Raw genomic sequence first — 22135 nt, 5'->3', positions numbered from 1 at the left:
CTGATGAGAAAGTTTGGTGGGAAAATCAATGTGGCAGAATGTTAAAAAAAAAAAAAAAATCTCAATTTTTTCCCCCCTCATTTTTGGCTTTCTTTCTAAACCCCCAAATATCCACCTTTCCCCCTGGTCTCCAAAAGAACCCCCTTTGGCTTCAAGCTGATCCTCTCTCTTCCCCTCTTCTATTCTCTCTATGGGGGTCTCTGAAAATACATCTGACTTCCCGTTCTGTCCAGGTGAGAACAAGCCGTCACCGTGCCAGAAACAAAGACCACGTTTCCAAAAACAATATAATACGCTACTGTGTTTCCTTCCAAAGTAATTTCCTGGCTGGAAACAATCATGACACCCAGAGTGTAGAAATGACTTATTAACACTTAGAGTCTGAGAAACGAAGCTTGATTTCCCCAAATCTGCATCTCAGTGGTCAGGCCAGGATCTAGGATTTATTAACTTTGCCTTGTAGGTGCAAAGAACTGGATTCCAGAGACAAAGTTCTAGGAAGGAGTGGATGTAGGAAAACAAACCAACCTCCTACATCAGTTCTTGGACAGGACGTTTCTCAGCGGGCCCCCTTCCAGACTTACATTTATGATGCGAGAGAACATTTGGGTCTTACTTTTCCATCTGCACACTTGGTGCCGGCAAGCACAAGCCCGGGGTCCGGCAGGTCATCGCCCAAGTACACATGGGTCCCGCGGCACAGAATCCGACCTCCTTCCTGCAGTGGGATGTTCGTTTCTATAGAAACGGCATTGGTACCAATGACGGGCCGGCTGGCACCTCCTTGACACTGGATTTTTCCGCATTTAGCATCTCTGGAAGGGCGAAAACAAACAGTCCCCAAAGAGGAAAAGTTTGGAACCGGCCCTGAGTCACGTAGGAAGTTCAAAGCGCTGGCGCGCTCAGGCCCTGGATTCCATACCTCATCTCGCATTTGGCAAAGGAACTCTTAGAGTCTTTGCCACAGTTGCCGTAAGGGTCACCTGCAGAGTTGACTCTCTCAAAGCAGATCCCAGGGGCAGGTTTAGCACCTGGAACAGAAGCAAAGCAGCATTTTCACCTCCTGCAAATATTTTTAATATTTGTCTTTGAACAGCACTGGGATTTCAGGTGAAGAGGAGATGGGTTTGGTGTGCAGAGGAATCATGTCTGCGTCTTGGCTGACTCCTGATGTGAGCTGGCCAGTGGAAGCCTAGCCTCCTGTCTCAGCTTTGCTCATAGGAAAGCCTGCATTTCATAGCTCACTCTTCTCCTGGGCTGCTGTCTGGGCCCAGGGCACGTGGAGCCTCTCAGGAGATGCAGCCCGCCTGTGGGACCAGACCTGACCCAGCACAGAAAGGAGGGGGCCAGCCGGCCGCAGGGACAGGGGAGCTTTCTCTCTTTAACAGCAGCCCACACAATTCCGGTGAGAAAATGCAAGCCAGAGCAGGCTCCAAGGAATAAAGATGACTATGTGGGGATGCAGAGAGAAAGAGAGAGAACAAGCAACACGGAGATCTTACACAACATGTCAGTCCTATAAAGCTCTGAGAGCAAGCACTAGCTTCAGTTAGTGCCTTTGTTAGCAAGGCAGGCAGTGCTCGCAGAGGCCAGGGAGGCATAAACCCCAATAGTCATTTTGCACAGAATGACAGTGCCCGGTAGAGAGGACGGTGGGAGCCAGAGAGCTCAGGACGTGGCCATTCTTAGCCCATCTTTCGGCCAGGGAAAGAGAGAACGTAGGCTTTGGGGTTCCCACGGCCAAAGCTGTGGAGGGTTCCTAGAGCCTATGCATAGTGACACCTGTTGAAGATGAAATGAGAAATTCAGGAAACCGGTCCATACTCTTCGGAATAAACTATGCCTTATGGTGAGATCTTGGCCTACCTTCTTTCCTGTACTGGTGGCCAGGTACTCATTCTGATATCACTTCCAACTGCCAGGATGCCCACTTCCTAGAGCTCTCTCTGAGCCTCGCCCTTCTCTGCACCCAACTCTGGGGAAGCTCCATTCGCTTTCCGAGGTGACAACTGACTTACTAAGATACCAATCTAACGAGGGGCAAGGGAAAAGATGTTCTTATTTCTAAAAACTTCTCTTTAATCTGTCCCTGATTCCTCTTCATCAGCCAGGAGCAGGCATGATTAGCATCTCATTTAAAAACAACAACAGACAAAACAAACCAAACCAAACCCTTGCAACAGTTGGGATGGGCAGTGGGTTCAGCCATTGACCTCTGCAGTGAGCTACCCGAGTCCTGAACTTCTCATTTTCCCGTTCTGTTTGTTTAAAAACCATATTGAGAGGGCTCTCCAAACTCCTTTTAAAGGGCATTACCGCACACTGGACACAATTCTCTGTCATGGGAAAAGACGCGGTCTCTGGCTCAGCAGCATCGCGTTCCCTTCCTGGCGCCCAGATGCCCATTTCTGCTCACAGCGCGATGACACCACGGACACACTTAGCTCCTGCCCACTACAGATCCATTTCTTCCACGTTCCTCCTTCTTATTCTTGTTCACCCAACCACTGGAGGCAGGAGGCTGGGGAGGGTGAGTCTCAGTGTTGAACCTCTACTTTGTACTTAAATCAGTCCTGTTTGATGGTGCTTTCATCAAAATACCTGGATCCAATTGATCAGTTTTAGAAAAACTGGCATCTAGACTATCAACAACTCCATGCTTGTTTGTGTAGTCGCCGGACTCTATGTGCTCAGTACCTGCCTGTCCCTTCCTTCCTTCCTTCCTTCCTTCCTTCCTTCCTTCCTTCCTTCCTTCCTCCCTCCCTCCCTCCCTCCCCTCCCCTCCCCTCCCTCCATCCACCCGTCCTCCCATAACACTGCAGATTTCAATCACACACAGATTTATCTGGCACTTACTATCTGCCAGGCGCTGGGGGTAGAGTGGTCGACCACTGTGGACAAAGCGTCCTGCTTGCTTTAAAGTTGCAAGGAAAAATAAAAAGCAAACAAATGAGTATACTCCTCTCAAGTGCAGGGGTGGGGAGTGTTATGAAGGAATCAGCAGGGTAGGAGGGTCCGGGGGCTGCTGTGTTAAGCACTGGTCAGGAAAGACCTCTTAGAGGAGGGAGGCTGAGTTCCATCACTCAATCCTACCAGGGATCCTAAGACGTAGGTCTCATTATCCCATTTTATGGACAAGAAAACTAGAACCTAAGAGGTTGAATATGTGGCTTAAAGCCAGATAGCGGGGCCACCTGAAGGTGGAGCTCAGCCTGTCCCCTCTGGTGTTCTGAGGTATATCAAGGCCCACCTGTGCTGGGTGCTGCCTGGGCCTTGGGGACAGAGAGCAGAAGACCCGACCTGCATCTGCCCCCCATCGCGGAGTGGAGAGCCAGGCAGGTGCGCGTGGGCCACAGGGCAAGAGCCATGATATTTATTTGCATGCTGCCCAAGTGATCCCAGATTTAGGTGGCTATGGGATATGGAGCTCCTGCTGCATGCTGTAAGGCTGATAAAATGGCTTCCTCCCCTCTTTCTCTGCCTCAGAAGACCAGGATAAAGGAGCGCCAGCAGCTTCTGGTGGATGCTAAGCTCCTGGAACTGGGGAGGCAGAGCTGATATCACTCGCTGTTGATGCTACACGGGTCTGTCACGCTCACTCTTATCAAGTCATTTATCTTCTGGGAAATGTGGCCACTTAAAAAACGAACAAACAAAAAACCGTGCTGCAATGTGAATGTGTTCATTGATAAATTTGTTTTCCTTATAGGTAAAACAAGAGATAAAAGAGATTCTATCTACATGCACGTGTGTGCACGCACACAGTTTGTGTGTATGGAGATTTCCCAGCCGCTTCAGACCCATGAGCTCGCAAACAGCTGGAAGGTAGGATTGGTTGAGGGTTGGACTGGGGTGTGCAGAAGGGTAAGACCAGGAGGGAGGAAGAGGGAAAGAGACTGGTCTCCATAGTGATTTAAAACAAAGGGGCAAGTTTGATGTATGAATACCGCAGAAAATGGCTAAAACAGGACAGGAAACCAAGCAAAGGGGTACAAACAGTATTGAAGCAAGTATAAAACATTGTAGAAGAGAAAACCAATGCTAGGTCACTGCTTGGGAATCTGGACCTGGAACTTTGACAAAACTGGGTGTTCTAGGGCAGGGGCTTAGCTTTTGAGGCCCCAAATGCCAACGGGCTGCATGGCTTAGAAAACCAGGTGTACGTGTGATACAGTGACTATAAAATCCCTAGAGGCTCTAGAACAGTGTTAGTGTTTCCTGATAACTGTGAAGTGCTGTGCGTCCCAAGCAGAAGGCCACCACACACTTGAGGAGAGGTGCCATTTTCCCACAGAGGAAATCACACAGAAATGCTGATGGCCAATTTGAATATGTGGATTTTTAGCAACATGGATGACAGAGTCCAGAGTCTTACAACACATTGTCAATTAGCTTGATGAGAAATATTGAAGAGCCCCATTTTAATGAAGAAATATTACCTTTTCTTTTATTCTCCTATATCGTGAAACGGTGCTACTCAGCATCTTTACATTTCTCTTTGGTCTCTTTACAAGGTCTTTGGTCAACTGATCTTTGACAAAGGTTCCAAGAAAGCCCAATGGGGAAAGGATAATCTCTTTAATAAATGGTGCTGGGAAAACTGGATATCCACATGCAAAAGAATAAACTGGACCCTTATCTTCTACCACTATAAAAATTAACTCAAAAATGGAGCAACAACTTAAATGTAAGACTTGAGACTATAAAACTGTAAGAAGAAAACATAGGGGAAAAACTCCTTGATATTGGACTTGGCAAAGATTTCTTGGACATGACACCAAAGGCACAGGCAACAAAAGCAAAAATAAACAAGTGGGAATACATTGAACTAAAAAGCTTCCTTACAGTAAAGGAAAATAATCAACCAAAGGAAAGGCAACCTACTGAATGGGAGGAAATATTTGCAAACCATCTATCTGACAAAGAGTTAATACGGAAAATACATAGGGAACTCCTACAACTCAACAGAAAAAGAAAAATCCCAAATAACCAGATTAAGGAATGGGCAGAGGAACTGAACAGACACTTCTTCCAAGAAGACATACAAATGGCCAACAGGTATGCAAAAAGATGCTCACCATCACTGATGACCAAGGACATGCAGATCCAAAGCACTATGAGCTGTCACTTCACACCAGTTTGAATGGCTAGTATTAAAAAAAAGCAGAAGATAACAAGTAGTGGCAAGGGTGCTGGGAAAAGGAAGCACTTGTACCCTTGTACCATACATTGTGGGGATGCCAATGAGATGGCCTTTGCAGACAACAGTATGGAAATCCCTCAAAAAATTAAAAATAGAACTATCATATCATCAGTAGCCCTACTTCTAGGTATATATCCAAAGGAACTGAAATCAAGATCTTGAAGAGATATCTAAACTCCCACGTTCACTGCAACATTACTCACAATGCCCAAGGCAAAAAAAACGGAACCAAACCGTGTCCGTTGATGGACGAATGGATAAAGAAATGTAGTATGTACACAGAGCTGAAGATTATTCAGCCTTAACAAAGAAGGAAATCCTGCCACTTGAGACAACATGGATAAACCTGGATGACATTACGCTAAGTGAAATAAGTCAGACACAGAAAGACAAATATGGCACAATCTCACTCGTATGTGGAGTCTGAAAAAGTCCAACTGATAAAAGCAGAGGGTAGAATGGTGGTTGCCAGGCGCTGGGGGGTGGGGGAATGTGGGGAGGCATTACTCAAAGAGTACGAAGTTTCAGTTATGCAAAGTAAGCCCTAGAAATCTACTTGGGCGCCTGGGTGGCTCAGTCCTTAAGCGTCTGCCTTCAGCTCAGGGCCTGATCCCAGGGTCCTGGGATTGAGCCCTGCATCGGGCTCCTCTGCTGGGAGCCTCCTTCTTCCTATCCCACTCCCCCTGCTTGTGTTCCCTCTCTCGCTGGCTGTCTCTCTCTGTCAAACAAATAAATAAATAAATAAAATCTTAAAAAAAAAGAAGTCCTAGAAATCTACTGTACAACAGAGTCTATAGGTAATAATACTATATTGTATACTTAAAATTTTGCCAAGGGGGTAGATCTTATGCTAAGTGTTCTCTCTCTCTCTCTCTCTCTCACACACACACACACACACACACACACACACGAAGAAGTTGGAAAGAATCTTTTGGAGGTGATGGATATGTTTACGGCATCGATCATGGTGACAGTTTCATGGATGTACGCTTATCTCCAAACTCATCGAGGTGTATACGTGAAACACGCACAGCTTCTTGCATGTCAATCATACTGTGGTAAAGTGGCTAAAAACCAGTCTGTTCCACGGCACATCCTCTGTACATCTAGCTCATATGGATGCTGACCTTTTTATTCTGTTGTGATGCTGTCACTGGAAATCTTAGTTTTAGGTACAAGCACCCATTCCTCCAACGGTGATTTTGCTTTTTCCTATTTGCTCAGCAGGTGTATATTCATGGTTTCTATAACCTAATCATTCATCCTGTTGCTTGTCAAAGTGATCTTTTAAAAGCTCTTTTACTAGAGTAAAAAAAAAAGTGGAGGCATGAAGTCACACCCCACGCATAATTAAACAGGTGATAAATGTCCTTGTCTTTTCTTAAACCCAACTTTGTCAATCAACCTCAATGAACCTTCTAAATACACTGACAGACATTCATGAGGCCCAATGTGCCTTTCCAACAGGACTGTGATAGTCAAAAGACAAGACGGAGAGATTAAGAGGCCGGTAGTAAACCATTCTTTCTGAAGGACAGCTTTTTGGGGGTTTCCGTGCTTTGTATCTGGGCACGTATGGGATCTAAGGAACCGATGAATGTTTATCAAATTTCCATTGCTTTTCGAAGACCCTTTGGTCTCTATAATCAGCCCTGCTGCAAAGTTGGAGGAGCGAGAGTTCAGGACTGAGAATGACGTAGGCTGATCTGGGGCCAACCCTCCATACCGAGGACGCTGGTAAAGTTACACGTGCTCTAGAGACTCTGTTCCCTCATTTGTAAAATGACTGTGAGACTCTCAGTAAACCTGAATTATAATAAGGACAACCATCGATCATGGGGAAAAGGAAGTCTGGCTCCTGGGCATTAAGAATGGGAGGATGCATGAGGGAGAAGAGAGCTCCTGTGCCTGCTCGTGTTTACGACACGTACCATGTTTGTAATAGTTCACGATTATTTCCATTAGGGTTTTACATCTGTCTCCTTCACAGATGATTGTCCCCCGTGCCTAGCATATCACAGGAAACCAGTGAAGAGTGCTGAATGGCTGGATAAGTAATTGCTGAACCCTGGGACACGAGGGGGAAGAGAATCTCCTTTTCTGAAACCCTGGGAGGTTTTGTACATACTTTATATGTTAAATAAAAACTATAGTCATAGCTCAAGGACTTCAACTTCCCTACACCTCTCCCCTCCTTAGTCATTTCAGGGAGTGAGGTTCCCCACTGCCCCAGGCCCTGTGCTTATTCTGCACACCCTCCCAGCCTGCTCTGGGCTGGGCCTCCAGAACCCCATCTCACTGCACAGGCACATGGCACCACCTTGGAAGAGGCAGTAGATCTCAAGTAAAGACCCGTTAGTCTGAGTCCTTTATATATTCCGGGGACAAAGGTCACCTTCCCTGTAATTCCTTTCCTCTCCCTTAAACAAGCCAGCACACACACCTGAAATGAATGAGCATATTTAGGTCACCACCATGCCATCTGTTGGGTACTCCCACTATTAGGTTTGTGCTGGGCCTGGCATGCATTTTTTTTTTAAAGATTTTATTTATTTATTCGACAGACATAGAGACAGCCAGCGAGAGAGGGAACACAGCAGGGGGAGTGGGAGAGGAAGAAGCAGGATCATAGCGGAGGAGCCCGATGTGGGGCTCGATCCCATAACGCCGGGATCACGCCCTGAGCCGAAGGCAGACGCTTAACCGCTGTGCCACCCAGGTGCCCCGGCATGCAGTATCTTTAATCCTTCTGACCACCTTACAAAGTCCACATATCCCATTTCACAGACTTAAACACCAAGGCTCAGTGTTCTGGCAACTTGCTCAAAATGGTAATGTTGAGTAAGGGGTAAAGCTGGACTTGACTCACGACCTAAGCCGAAGTCCATGATCTTTCTATTCAGCTGCCTCCCTCTTAGAAACCACCTAATTAGCGACAGACTCCTGTCCCTGCTGGTCCTTTCTCACCAGAACCACCAGTCAACTCCTGTAAGCTACCTGTTCTCGGGCGCAGCTCTATCTCCGCCAAATCTTTTTCCGAGGATACCTTGACAGGCTGCGATGCTGGCCACCCCGTGCTTATTTCTCAGGTAATGGTAATGAACGGAACTGGGTGACATGCCCTTGTGCCTGAGAACACTCAATGGGGGTCTTCCTCCAAGGGGGGGCAATCGAGAGAGGCAGTAAACATTTTTATGCCTCTCTGTCGAATCTCTACTGACTCGGGAAAAGAAATGAAAAACCTGGAATATAATTCCTTGAAAACTTCTGTGGGCCAAAGTCAGTCCATAAAGAAACAAAGCCGGGTCGGGTTGACCAGTAAAATTTACTCCACTTTGGTAGAAATCTGCCCAGTGGTTTGAACATTGCAGCCTTCTAAAGGTCGACTTTCTGTCCCCCCCAGGAAACCAGTAACTGTCTGTATACAAGACTTTTATTCATTTCAGTTCTCACCCAAAACTCCAGGGTGGGAACAGGAGAAGCCACGTCACGCTGATGCAGCAGCAAGATGTGTCATCGGTGGGACGTGGTGACGACACGCTTGCTATAACATGGCAAAAAAAAAAAAAAAAACCCTCACGTTTGGACAAAGAATAGGTCATGCTTTCGTCAGCTACGTAAACTTGGGGGTGGGAGAGAGCTCTCTCTGTGAAGTCAGAGACCCGAACGCACACTCAATCCCTGTCACGTGCAGTCTTCCTTTATCCGGGGAATTCACGGAAAGCACGCTATACGTGTAATTCACTGTCCACCCTGACGGAAAAGATCTTTGCCTTCCCCATCCTCAGGCACTGAGGGACGGACAACTTTCGTCCATGCCCAGACATGGCTGGCTGATGTGGGTGGGGGACGGTGAGTGCGGCAGGCAGGAGGAGGCTGGGGCAGAACCCCGTTTACAATGCTTGTTCTCAGCCGGCTGGGCTTGCCTTTCCTACCCTGGAGTCTCCATGCTGGGATGAGAAATCTTGGTGCGAAAAACATGGATCTTTAAAAGCCACGAGGTTTAAAATGAATGGAACTGACTTTAGAAATATATAAGCAGTTGAGACTTGATTCAGACCACAACACTCCCTGCTGCTTCCCCACCCCCAACTTCAGGCTGGAGAAAGGTGCCACGCAGGGTTCCGGGCCACGTCTTGGGACCAGCTGGCTTGCGGCTAGAGGCTGGGCACTGCTGGGCTCCAGCCCCGCCAGCACAAGCCACTGCACTTGGGCCAGACCCCTCCTGCGGGGTCATCTCTCTCCCAGGAGAGCCTGTGCAGTGGGAGCGGCTTCCTTGCCAGAGGGCTCTGTGTCACAGGTCATCAATTGGGTCCATGATAGGTACGTGACCAAAGCCAGGTAAACTAGCATTTTCCTTGGAACCTGACTGCTGGAGCCGGTTGGCTGAGGGTCCTGGGCTGCTGGGTTGCTTGCCATTGCTGACCTTGTCCTTCAGGGCCGTCCTCCATCACCCCTATCCCATGAGGCTGGGGTCTACCCTCCTTCTCTTGTCCAGGCTGTAGGGGCTGCCCCCTCCTTATATTTACTGGCTTTGTTTTGTTTTGGCCTCTTGTGATATCCTGAGGCTCCTGCCTCACTGTAAAAACCCAGAGCAGACAGCGGTGGTGCCTCAGGCCTGCACAAAGCAGGTGTGTGCCAAGAACGAATGAGCGAAGAGCCACAGGGAAGGCAGTTTGGGGAAAGCACGTCATGTCTCAACTGCCCTCCCCAGAGGAAGTCAATTGTGATTTCTGCAGAACAAAGCATCTTGGGTAAATGAATGCTGTCCCCTGGCTCATCTTTCCTGTGGCTCTGGATTTTCACTTACTCCTTTACATCAAAGGAAATATTACCACACTGTCTGATGAGGAAAGAAGATATAAGGTCATCAGGAGACAGAGTTTTTACAGAGGCAAAGTAAGAAACCGTATGGGCAGGACAACCAGAAAGGGGACTCGGCGCTGACCTTGGGAACAGATACAGCTCTTGCGTTCAAAGAACACATCATTAAGGAAGGAGAGTAGGAACCATGAAGCCCAGAAACAAGTTTTGAGCAGCCCTGGCTGTGCAGAACTTACTGAGGCCGGTTCTGAGAGCAGAGCAGGGCTCGGCCAAGTGTTTCACGGGGCTGTCGCTTAGAGACAGGATGGTCAATAATTTTAGAAGTGTAAATGACTTCTACCCCTGGTGTGGTTATGAAGGCACAGAAATTTGGGTGCAAAGTTGCCACACTTAAAAATGTCTGTCTTCACGTTTTCACGAAGACACTTCAAGTCTGTCTCTTGGAAGAAACGACAACCGTGTTCTCATCGCTACGATAGTGCATCAATTCAGAGCCTTTGAGTTCTTAATAACAGAACACTTGGATGCTTTGCCATTATCCAAAGATAAAATTTAGCCTTTCAGAGGGAATTCTGACATCACACTGTACTTTACAATTACACAGAAAGTGATGGATTTTAATTACCAGTTTTATCTTCAGAGGGATAAAACTTATATTTGTAATTGTAGTTTGGAAGTTCCAATGTCATTATGTCTTTTGAAAGAGAGATGATGACATCTTGCATTAAGCCCACAATTTACTTGATCTAATCTTTTCCTTAAAATGACTCTATTATGCAAATACACTTCTCACGTTTGGGCAGATGGGCTCCTGCCTCCCTGTCACTAACTGTCCCGCTCCGGCCACTCATACCCACAGACAAAGGCCCTCTTTCAAACAACTGAAGGCTGGCCCGTTGTCCTCGTATTCCTCCCTCTCTCTCCTCCAAGCTGACCTTTGCATTCCATGGAAAATGGAGCCCAAATGAACAAGTTTTATCACTTCCTTCTCACGCAGTGGGACAAAGGGAGCCTCTCCTGCCTCTAGACAATAGGACTCTTGGCAAAAGTATCTTCTCTTCCCATCGCTCGTCACCAGAGTTGTAGAGGGTTAGTAAATATACTGCCCCAGGTGCATCATAATAACGCAAACTCATTTAAACCAGCCTTGCAGATAAACACTGAATATTTACCAGCCCATAAAAATTGTCTGGCCAGCTCACACTGCATAAATCAAGTGACACTATTTTCTGGTGAGTGATAAAATAGATAAAACTAACATATTTCAGGACTTCCCTGATGCAAATTGTTTGTGGCTCTAGACATGTAGTTATCTGTAAGATTAATTTCCAAGTAACGCTTTCAGTAACCATGGTTCAGATAAACAACGTTGGCAAAAGTAAATTTTCTGCCTGAAGAAAAATATCCAGCTTGCATTTCAGAAGGAATAAAGGTCATATCACATGGACAGAAAATCTTTGTGGCTATTAAGACTAAACTGGACTAAGGGAGCTAAGCACAAGTTACAGTTTGAACCGCAGATAACATTTCCGTGCCTGACATCAACATATAAAGCCTTGAGAGACAACATGTGGGGAAGAAGAAGGGGGTAGAATTTAAACTCCTCGCCAACAAGAACATTACCAACACTAATTAGGAAAAGAAACAAATGAACGAAAACCCCGAAAGGTATTCTAAAAGGGTATTACTTTGCTAGTGAGGAGCTGTTGCAGGCATATGTTTTGAATTTTCTATCATTCTATTTGTAGAAAGATTTGGAAGCAGGATTATTTTATTGAAATATAACGCCGGATTGAGAAAAGTCCATTTCAAAAGGGAATAGCGAGCTGGAAGGAAGGGCTTTATCCGGCCAGTGTTTGGGCAGCCAGGTCTGGAGACTGACGGATGTCCTGAGCGTAACCGGATGCTTCCGGATGACTCGACAGTTGGGTCGGGTCACTGGGGTGCACGTGGCACAGACCAGCAGAGCAGGAGCCCAATGACCCTGGAGCTCTGAGTCCCTGGGCCTCACAGGGGAACTAAAACGACCCTCCAGCAAATGTGGTCCGAGCATTTGCGAACCATGGGGAAATGAAATAGTGCAGATGTGTTCCTGACCATAAGTTTTCCCTCTCTGAATCATGGAAAGCTAATTTAAACCAAGCACCGTAACACAACATTCGAATGCTCTCAGCCCGGTGCGTCTCGCTGGCCAGCGGCCTGGCTGAGGAAGTCACCCCCGCCCCCGGGATTGTGAGGGTCACATCCTGACTCTACTCCGGGTCCAGGCGAGAGCGCAGAGGGACTGTGGGAAGTATGTCACTATGGCAGAATCAGGGCTCCTGAGTCAGCATCTTATGATAGCTGGACACCGATGAATATTTAATAAACGAGAGAACGGGGTGACAAATGAGCATCTATGCTCTCCAGGTCATGGTCCAAGCTCTGGACAAGCAGAACTGCCCGCAGTTCCCTGGAATGGCCCTGTGTTTCTGCGCGCCTTGAGCCCTGCTAGTCCGTGTGCAGGAAATACCCTTCCCCACCCACCCCTGCCAAACGACGTCTCCAGGGCCACCTCGTCTAGAACACCTTCCGGGTTGGCTCCACACCCCACTCCAGGCTGAGCCCTCTCTCTTCCATGGCCCACCACGTCAGCGTGCTCCCTACAGCCCCAGGACGTGGGCATCTTGCTCCCCGGTCCGTGAGCTCCCCGGTCCGTGAGCTCCCCGTGAGCTCAGTCTTCTTTCTAGAGCTCAGACTTACTAGGCACCACGCGCCTAGCCTGCGACCGCACCTGGTGTATTACCCACGCTAGGTCGTAGGCTGTGTTAGAGGACATCCGTACACCCTCGGGGTGGGCATAGTACAATCCCCATTTTACAGACAGGTCCAAGGATGGCTAGTCTGTTGAGGGTCACCTCGTTAGTAAGTGAGTGATCTATTCAACGCCCATGGGAGGCAGAAAAGCCCCCCCCCCCCCCAAAGAGGCCCACGTCCTAATCCTCGCAACCTGGGAATATGTCACCTCACACGGCAAAAGGAACTTGGAGGATGTGATTAAAGATTTGGGGCGGGGCGATTCTCCTGAATGGTCTGGGGAGGTGTAATGTGGTCACAGGGCCCTTATCCGAGGGTGACAGGAGGGTCGGACACAGAGAAGATGTGACGACAGAAGGAGAAGCCAGAGAGAGACAGAGACTGGCAGATGCAGCTGCTGGCCTTGAAGATGGAGGGGGGCCGTGAGCCCAGGAACGCAGGTGCCCCGGGAAGCTGGACGACACAGAGAAAGTCCTCTCCCCAGAGCCTGCAAGAGGGACGCTGCCCTGCCAACAGCTTCGTTTTTGGGCTCCTACCCTGCAGAACCATAAGGTGACAGATTCGCGTTGTCGTAAGCCACTACATTGGCGACGATTCCGGACAGCAGCCGCGGGACACTCAGTGCCCGTGAACTAGACAACAGGGCAGCCGCATGGAAGGAAAGGAAAGGAGCGCACTGCGTTCGCAAGGAGCTGGTGAAAGGCCCTTCTGAGGAGGAGCGGAGGGCCGCAGCTGGCCCTGGCCCGCCCGAGCAGGTACGGCCATCTGAAGGGCCGAGAAAGGATTGGCTGAGGTCCACTGAACCCTGGGAAGTCACGAGCCTGAGATGGGTCCCCGAGCTCGTCATTTCCAGGCACCCTGAGCACCCCTGACGCCAGGGAGGCTTAGTCCCCGCACAGTGACCCTCTCACAGCAGACGTGCCATGGCCCAGGCAGAGGCCTCCTCAGTCCTCACGCGGGGCACAGGGAGAGGAGAGGCGGGCTGGGGGCTCGGGAGCAGCAGTCCTGCCCAGGAGGTGGAGCCGGCCCCCGGGCAGTCAGGCCGCCAGCCGCAGGGATGTAGAGAATTCACAGAAGGGAACTTCCTCCTGCTCTTGCTTTTGAAAAGCTCAGCGCATGAGTCAGGTTGTCAGTTTGCCTGCCTGGCTGTCTCTCGCTCGCTCACTCGTGCGCGCTCTCGCTCTGGTCAGGCAGCTTGAGAAGGACTCATCTGATGAGATAATAAATACCAGCCTTGGTCACCAGGAATCCGAGGCGTGCAGCCAGCTGAGTCACACAGTGGCGGTGGCTCAGAGCGAGCCGTGGAGCTCCGTCTGACCTCACTGTGGAAACGGGGCCAGACGCTGTAATGGAGCAGGGCACCAAAGAGCATTCTACTCCGAAAGCTCCCAAGTGCTGTGTGTGCTCTGGCCACAGAATGCTTTTTTGGAACGGAGCATTAGAACATCTCCTGTAACTCGAGAAGGGGGAGATTACGGAGTCCGGAGAAAGGCTGGGAAGGAACGGCCACTGGGGATGCCTTAGGCCACGAGGAGTTGGCCTGCAGCAGTAGCCGCTGTCCCAAAGTGACCTCACTTGGCTGAAAGGTGTCTGAAGTCACAAAACCATTCAGAGCCCATCCAACCCCCTGACACATGTATAGTGAGTGCCTTCTTTGTGCTTGTCATCGCAAGGCATTTCCCTAGCTGGAGAGCGAGAGACCCCTCACCCTGACCTGGGGGTCCCTCTGGCCCAGCCAGCGAGGAGGCCACGGTGGAGGGCTGGTCAGGGTCCAGAGATGAAGCACAAGGCCCCAGATACCGCAGGCCTCCTCCTTCTGTGCCCAAGTGGATCCACGAAGCCTTGGGGAGCACCGGGAGAGCTCCTCACAGATACAGCGAGGCCCGAGTACGGAGGGGCATCTTTGGCCGGTGGGGCAGAGGGCTCCATGACAGGACCCAACCCTCAGAAACTTCTGTGCCTGTTCTTCCTGATTGCTCGTGGCTTTCACATCACACTGAAAACCCAAGCTCTGAGGATCAGTCATCGTTTTCTGCCCTAGTTTACTGTCCTCATCGCTCCTGAAACCAAAAACCTCACAATGAAAGTCTGACAAGGGCCCGTATCGGATTTCCCTCCCCCTGGAACTTGCCTGGCTCTCTGCTTGGCTGACCACAGTGGCCTTGCCATGGCTGGCGTCTCTGGCCAGCACTGAGGTCACCTCTGCAAGGCGGCGGGAGGAGGGAGAATGACAGGACTGGGTGGGGACCGCACTCTTAGAAAGTGCTCTCCATGGGATTTACTGCTGGAATCCTGGAGCCGGACAGAGGCAGCAAACCCTGGGGTGGGGAGTCCACTGGGCCCTGGCTGTCCCCCAGGGCCCTGGACCTCTGGCCCCAGATGGGTCAACAGAGGACATGCCCAGGGGACTGATTATCACTCTTTTGCCTCCAAGCGTCTGTTCGACTGCGGAGCTTCCGTGGAACTGGTTCTTTGGTGCGACTGTATGTGTACACTATATATGGCCCTTGGGCCAGCTGGCCTGGGTTCAAATCCCAACCTCACAACCTCACGACACTGACTCCAGTCTGTGAATTCGAGCTTCACTTTCTCTACGCTGTAGTCCTTGTCCCTACCTCTAATGCTGGGAGTTAGAAGGGACAAGTCATACCGAGCACCTGGCCCAGCATACTCTACACAGGAAGCAGGGAGCAGACAGCCTCTAATTGCCCCAGCAGCTGCTTCCTGGCTACCTGCCCATCTGGGCACCTTTCTTGGAACACACAAGTCTATCACTCTGCTTTTAGAACCAAAATGGCTTTCAAGGCTCTTAAACACCTGTGTCCATGTTCTTGCTCTGAGCTCTGGTATCCAGGCCTCCCATTCCAGCAGTCCCGTCGTGTGCCTTCCCGGCCGAGCCAGCTTGCTTCTCCTTGCGTCAGGAACAACCTCTCCCTGTCCTTCCTGGTCACACGCTACTCAAGCATCAAGTCTGCAGTGACTTTCTCTTTGGCACCCCAGCTTTTGGTTAGGGTCCTTGTTTGAGCACCAAGGAGCACTTACATAATCAGAGTGGATGGAAGGTTCTGTCTGTAAGCCCGACTACCTGCTAAGCTATCTGAGGCCAGGGGTCACGGCTGATTCTTCTCTGTCACTCCCTAGGACACACAGTAGGGGCTCACACTTCTCTCCTCATTGGACCACATTGAGCCCTCAGGACAGGCTCTGGGGCAGCACCCGTTTTTTCCTGCCCAGTGCCTGGCCCGGCCCCAGACCTACCAGGAAGCCAGTCACTGCAGCTGAACAGAGGGAAGCTTTGGAGATGGCGCACTGCAGGAGTGATGCTTGTGGAAACAGAGCGAGCTCCCCAGCCCCACTGCTCTGCGCCCACTGGTGGCAGCCACCTACCTGGTCCCCAGAGCGTGACGCACTGCTGCTCGTGGGTCTGACAGATGCCGTTGTAACAGTAGCCGTCCACCCCCTGACACGCGTGCCCGTCGTGCAGGTACACGTTGGCCGGGCAGTGCGGGCTGGCCCCTGTGCAGAACTCTGGGAGGTCGCAGGAATTGCTGGAGTCCCTGCACGCTGTTCCCGCAGGCTTCAGCTGGAAAGAGAGGCTGTTTATAGCACGTGCACTGCGGGAAAGGGGGAGCAGCTTCCCGGCAGCACCCCTGGGGCAGAACGGAGCAAAGCCGTCCTCATGAAGCCTCACATACAAGGGCAAGGACTCCAAAGCAAGAGAGACACAGAGAGTCATTAAATAAATAGAATCTTGCTCTGGGGTTCACCTTTCCACTATGGGGGGTGGGTGCAATCAAGAGCAGCTTAATTCCATGCAATATTAGGGTTTTCTGCCCAGCGGACAAGCTGGCTGCTGGCACCTGTCCCCAGGAGGCGTGGGCAGGGAGTGCTGGCTGATGGGCTTCTTCCTTCTGAAGATCTCTGGGGGCCAACACCGTCTCGTGTTTTATGACATGTGCGCTCACAGTGTTCCCGCTGTGGCCCAGATGACAAAAATCATCCCGAGGGCTTAGTCACAATATTATTTCACTTTGTCATCAAATCATGGAGTTGGGAACCTGTCTGTAGGACTTCACGGGGAGAAGGAGCAATGAGGCGAAGCAAGGGAGCTACAGAAGATGCTCGGAGCCATTGGCCAACACCTCATCCTTTCGTGGTTGAAGACACGAAGGCTCAGAGTGGCTGGTCAGAGGCCGCACAGCCAGCGACCTTCCCCCTGCTTGTCCCGGACACCCTCCCCCACCAGCAGCTGTGTGCCAGGGGCGCCAGCTTCCCTGAACGCTTCCCCAGAAGTTAATCAGAAGAAGAAAGGGCAGGAGGGGTGTTTCAAGCCGGACGTAAGATGGTGTAATGCACTTCGGAGTCACAGGGCTCTAGTGGGGGAGCCAAGAGGGAGTTTCCTGCGAGCAGCAGGCCAAAATCAATTGCTTAATTAAAAAAGGAATAAAGTCTACCCTTGGAATCTTTGAATCAAAAGCTCGGGCTTCCAGTCTGTCAGATCTCAGCTCTGAAAAACGAGACAAACAGTGGAATTGCCAAAACAAACCTAGTTATGGCGGCAGGAACGGCCCAAGTAGGAAACTGCCCGGTGGGCCCGGCCGGGCCGGCCAGCACCTTGTGTTAGGAGGACGTCAAGATCGAGATGTGGACAGAAGACCCCTGGAGCAGCCCCGATGGCTTCTCAGGCCCGGCCGGCAGATGTTCCCAGGATCAAGCAGAGGTAGAGTGACGGGGGGTGGGGGTGGCTCTCCAGGTGTTCCCACTGTGGTGAGGGGACCTCATGCGTCTCCAAAGGCGCAATGGGCACATTTAACACTGAGCCGGAGTTTTTTGGCACCGTTGCTTCCAACTCACGAATAAATAACTTATCACATGTGAGTTAGCACTAAAGTGTGCATTTCACACGAAGGTCGGGCGACAGGAAGAACAGGTGGTGGGGACACCGGCTTGTGTGGTAAGGGGCTACAGTTCCCACAGCACAGGGGTCGTGTGTCCTGTCTCAGAGTGGAACCCGCCGAAGCAGGGGGTGGCCTCGGGGCCAAGAGAACTCACCTGACAGTCTTCGCAGCACAGCCCGTGGGCACACACGGCGTCTGGCTTCAGGGTGCACGTGGTGGCGTTGCAACAGAGATTCAGACATTCCTGCAGAGGGGAGTGGGGTTCGTGGGACACGGTCATAGGGGGCAACTACTCATGGCAGGCGGGGGCCATAAAAGGAAGCAAGAACCAGAAGGCCTGGCCCTTGGACTAAAAACTAGCCTGACCGAGAGGATCTTCATCTGTGAGAAAGCCAAGCCTTGGGTAAGCGCTTTTGAACGGAGGGGGTGAGTCCCCGGGAAGAGTTTGAAACCCCAGTGCCTTTCGCGGAGGGCAAGGGAGCCTGCCCAGGAAGGGTGGCCGCCGAGCCCAGCCAAGTGGGCCGCGGGCGGGGCTCTGCAGGGAGCTCTCGGGTGCGTGCGGGTCTTCCTGCAGCAAACTCTATCAGGATCACTGGCATACTTCGAAGTTATTATTTAAAATACACAGAGATGCGCACCGACGCAACTCTTCCAATACTGACCCTTTCCACCTGGAGTGTGCCGGCAGGCAATGAAGTCACATCAGCTGTGTTTGGACCACAGTTCCCTGCAATCCTACCAAACGCTGAAGCCAAGACTCCTACTCAGCACAGGTGGGCTGCCTCACCTGACGAGGCACCTCTCCGGTCGGAAAGGCACAGTACAACGACCAAGGTCACTGGAAGGCTGTGCTCGCTGATTTGCAAGGGATTTAAACGGATAGATCAAATATCAGGTGCACTGTTCTCTCTGAAATGAGAGAAAATGACCTCCTTTGTTAACCTGTGCTTCACAAGTACCTGCTTTTTTCTAACAAAAAACCCTACAAGAGACGGACACCTTTGCTTTGCTGTCCACAGAAGGTCTATGCATATTAGTGTATTCGTGAAGTCCTTGTACTTTAGGACATCCCAGTGACTTGGAGTTTACACATTTTAGAAGAAACTGAATTATCAGAAGGAAGAGTTCATGGGGTCTTTAGTATTAATTTATTGATGTCCTTTTATTTAGTGTATGACATGAGCAAAAGAATATATATATTAGCTAGAGTGAAGCCAGCCATGTACTCTTTTAAGAGTATAGTCATTTACTCCTGAAAACCATTTTCTGCACATGAATTTATCCTTGGTATTATAAATGCAATTCACAACATTTTGTTGATAATCCAGAAGGTTCAGGACTATCCTAGGTCTCTGACCTGTACCCTACGGAAGACTGTGGATTATGTTCTCGTTTGGTGTTTACCATTTGCCCCTATTATACATACATCCAAAGTTATTAAATTTTAAATTTGTTCTAGGACTTTATAAACATCCGGAGTGTATAATATATACAATAAGATAAAAGTGCCAACCAGAAGTCATAGCTGTAACTTTCATGACAGTAAGGGTTTCTAACTCAGGGACTTACAATCTCATAAAGTTTAGGAACTTGATCTTTTTCTTTTAAAGGAGCCCATTGACTGCATTCCTGACCGGTGCCATCAAATATACAGCAATGTCATCCTGCTCATTAAGGTCTAAATGGCTCTACTAATGACACACTAACCAAATTACGGATCTCCCTGAGCTTCTAAATTAAATCAGCCCTCTGAAAACTGGTCCTAAGATTCTTTGAGAACTACCTCCCCCCCACCCTGACCAAATCACCAAATAATATAAGCAGCCGCTCAAATGGAAAGGCAGCCAAGCAGAATGGCTTTGACTTCAAAGGGGATTGATAATGTGAGAAAGATAACTAAGTTTAAAAGATATTTGCAGGCTACTGGCATTCTATTGACTTTAAACAAGGAGATAAGGCTGCTTTCCCAACCCTGTTAGCTGGATGAATGAGTGAGTTGTCAGGATATCCTTATGGTGGATGTAAATCCCATGCCCTGTATGGAAGGCTTCAGCAGCCACTTGCCTTTGGAACTACCCAGGATCTGTTTCTTCCGCAGTACTGTATTTATCAGAAGAGACAAATTCCTCATCTGCTGATACATTTATTATTTTAGGACTCAATAGAAAAGTTCAACAGAGCCAATGAACACTAAGTCTCCAAATGGAAAAAAAAAAAAGAATAATGAAGCCATTAGAGAACTTTCTGCAAGAGCCTCGTCATTCTTGGGTTGTGGGCGGCAGACCCAGATTCCTCGTCTCAGTGTACCGAAATGTCTACCGTAGACATCCCGGTGCACCTCCTTGCAAACAGTGATTACTTCTGGGAGCAAGGGGGCGGAAGCTGGGTCCAGTTGTGAGCAGGGGAAGCTGTTCTGATCCCATTCGCTCGTTGATGTGGTGATACACCAAGTGCCTCTGTGGGCCAGGGGTGCATGGGCCAATATGAAGCACATGGGTAACGAGTATTTCCAGGGCCTGAGCACTGGGTAGGAGGATACAGGGCCCAGGTGAACTGAGCCCAGGTCTGACTAAAAGTTTTGGTTAAAGCAGTCTGGAAACTGGATATGGGGTGTTACACTGTTAGATGCAGTTTGAAAAGCGAAAACTAAAGAACTGCAAATTGAAGCAAGAGCCTTGCCTATGACTTCGAAAGATTTCTTGGACAGAAGGATTTTGGATGAGAACAACAGTTCTCTTCAAATGTCAAGAAATTATCCTGTGAAGAAGGACCCTAACCACAGACATACACAGTTGGGAACTACGTTCAGGAAGAATATGGCTCTCTGTAAGGAAGGAGTAGGATTTAATCAGTGCTGTCCTGCAATACAGTATCCAGCCTGGAGAGATAGGAAGCACCCTGCCAAAGCCATATGCCTCCTTGATGGAGGCGAAGTTGAGGGTCACATCAGTGGCTGGGAAGTTTCAGGCACTCAAACATTTGCTGACGTGATGGTGGTGTTGGGGTGCTGGTGGAATGGTAGTGATGATGGTGGTAGGGATGGTGGTGGTGACGGTGGTGGCAGTGATGATGGTGGTAGGGATGATAGTGTTAGGGATGGTGGTGGTGGTGATGGGGATGGTGGTGGTGGTGATGGGGATGGTGGTGGTGATGCAGATGGTGATAATGGTGGTAGGGATGGTGGTGGTGATGACTGTAGTGGTGGCAGTGGTGACAGTGGTAGGGATGGTGGTGGTGATGACTGTAGTGGTGGCAGTGGTGACAGTGGTAGGGATGGTGGTGGTGATGGGGATGGTGGTGGTGGTGATGGTGGTGGTGGCAGTGATGGTGGTAGGGATGGTGGTGGTGGTGATGACTGTAGTGGTGGCAGTGGTGACAGTGGTAGGGATGGTGGTCGTAGGGATGGTGGTGGTGATGGGGATGGTGGTGATGGGGATGACAGTGGTTATGGTAGGGTGACAATGGGGTGGTGGTGATGGCAGGGGTGGCAGCAGTGCCGGTAGTGGTACTACAGCATGGAGCAAGTGACTACTGGCGGTCATTCTAAACCTGAGAGTTCATGACTCTATGAAGAACTGTCAAATTCATTTAGATTAAATAAACAACTACAGGAGTTCAAATCAAAGAAACCTTTTTAAGTCCACATGGCCTCTCCTGAGAACTACAGGTGATTTTAACTAATTTTGTTTTTCTTCTTCAAGTAATTAACAAAATCTCTAAGGAAATTCCCCTTTGCATATCCTATCCCATGCCAGTTCCAAGTTTTCCTCTACTAATCTTAAGAGTTTCTATAGCCCCATGCGTGAGGACCTGCAATCCCCGTACAACAATCACCCCCAGCACACTGTGAGCACAATTCCTGCTGCTCTGGACAGTGCTGCTATCACAGGTGACTTCTGGGTTTGGAAAGGACACGCAGACATTTGATGGGACCACCCCTACAAGCCCCATCCCCTAGTACATTCTTGCGGAAATGGCCAGACTGAGCCCAAGATGGGTCCAGTATGGGAAACCACAGAGACCTGGAGATGAAACAGATGAAAAAGGTTCTACAGTCAGTTGCCTGTCTGATAAGCACAGGAATGGCAGGGATAGCCCAGGGTCTCTGCACATTTCCTTCCACTCCAGAACCCCCTTTCAGAGCAGCTCGTCAGAACATGCTCTTCCGAAGCCCTCGCCAAGCCTATCTCTGCATCCAGCTAAGCCCGCCTTGAACCGTCTGCCATTCCAGCTGACATCAGCTCTCGCGGAGGGAATCCCACATGCAGACGGCTTGCTAGACAAACTGCTTGCTTTGATTTATTCTAAACACAACCTCCTCCAAGCTTCCAGGAGGCATTTGTTTTTACCAGAAGATCTCACAGCATCCTGTCTTTCTCTTCCCTTCTCAAGATCATCCAGAGATTAAAAAGTG

The 22135-nt window shown here is 49.7% G+C and overlaps 1 protein-coding gene across 1 annotated transcript in view; it reads right to left on the bottom strand.

Annotated features, from left to right (window-relative positions):
* The window catches only part of ADAM12 (ADAM metallopeptidase domain 12), a 333867-nt gene that overhangs the window by 31814 nt on the left and 279918 nt on the right, over positions 1–22135 (bottom strand). The window contains exons 13-16 of the mRNA XM_045809515.2: positions 17876–17965; positions 16211–16406; positions 923–1031; positions 617–815 (exon numbers count right to left, since the gene is read on the bottom strand). Coding sequence (XP_045665471.2) covers positions 617–815; positions 923–1031; positions 16211–16406; positions 17876–17965 — 594 coding nt within the window. The remainder of the gene's footprint in view (positions 1–616; positions 816–922; positions 1032–16210; positions 16407–17875; positions 17966–22135) is intronic.

Source organism: Ursus americanus, chromosome 6, assembly GCF_024610735.1.
Source record: "Ursus americanus isolate L20-20 chromosome 6, mUrsAme1.1.p, whole genome shotgun sequence".
NCBI classification, from domain to species: domain Eukaryota; kingdom Metazoa; phylum Chordata; class Mammalia; order Carnivora; family Ursidae; genus Ursus; species Ursus americanus.
This window is presented reverse-complemented; position numbering and strand designations above follow the sequence as displayed.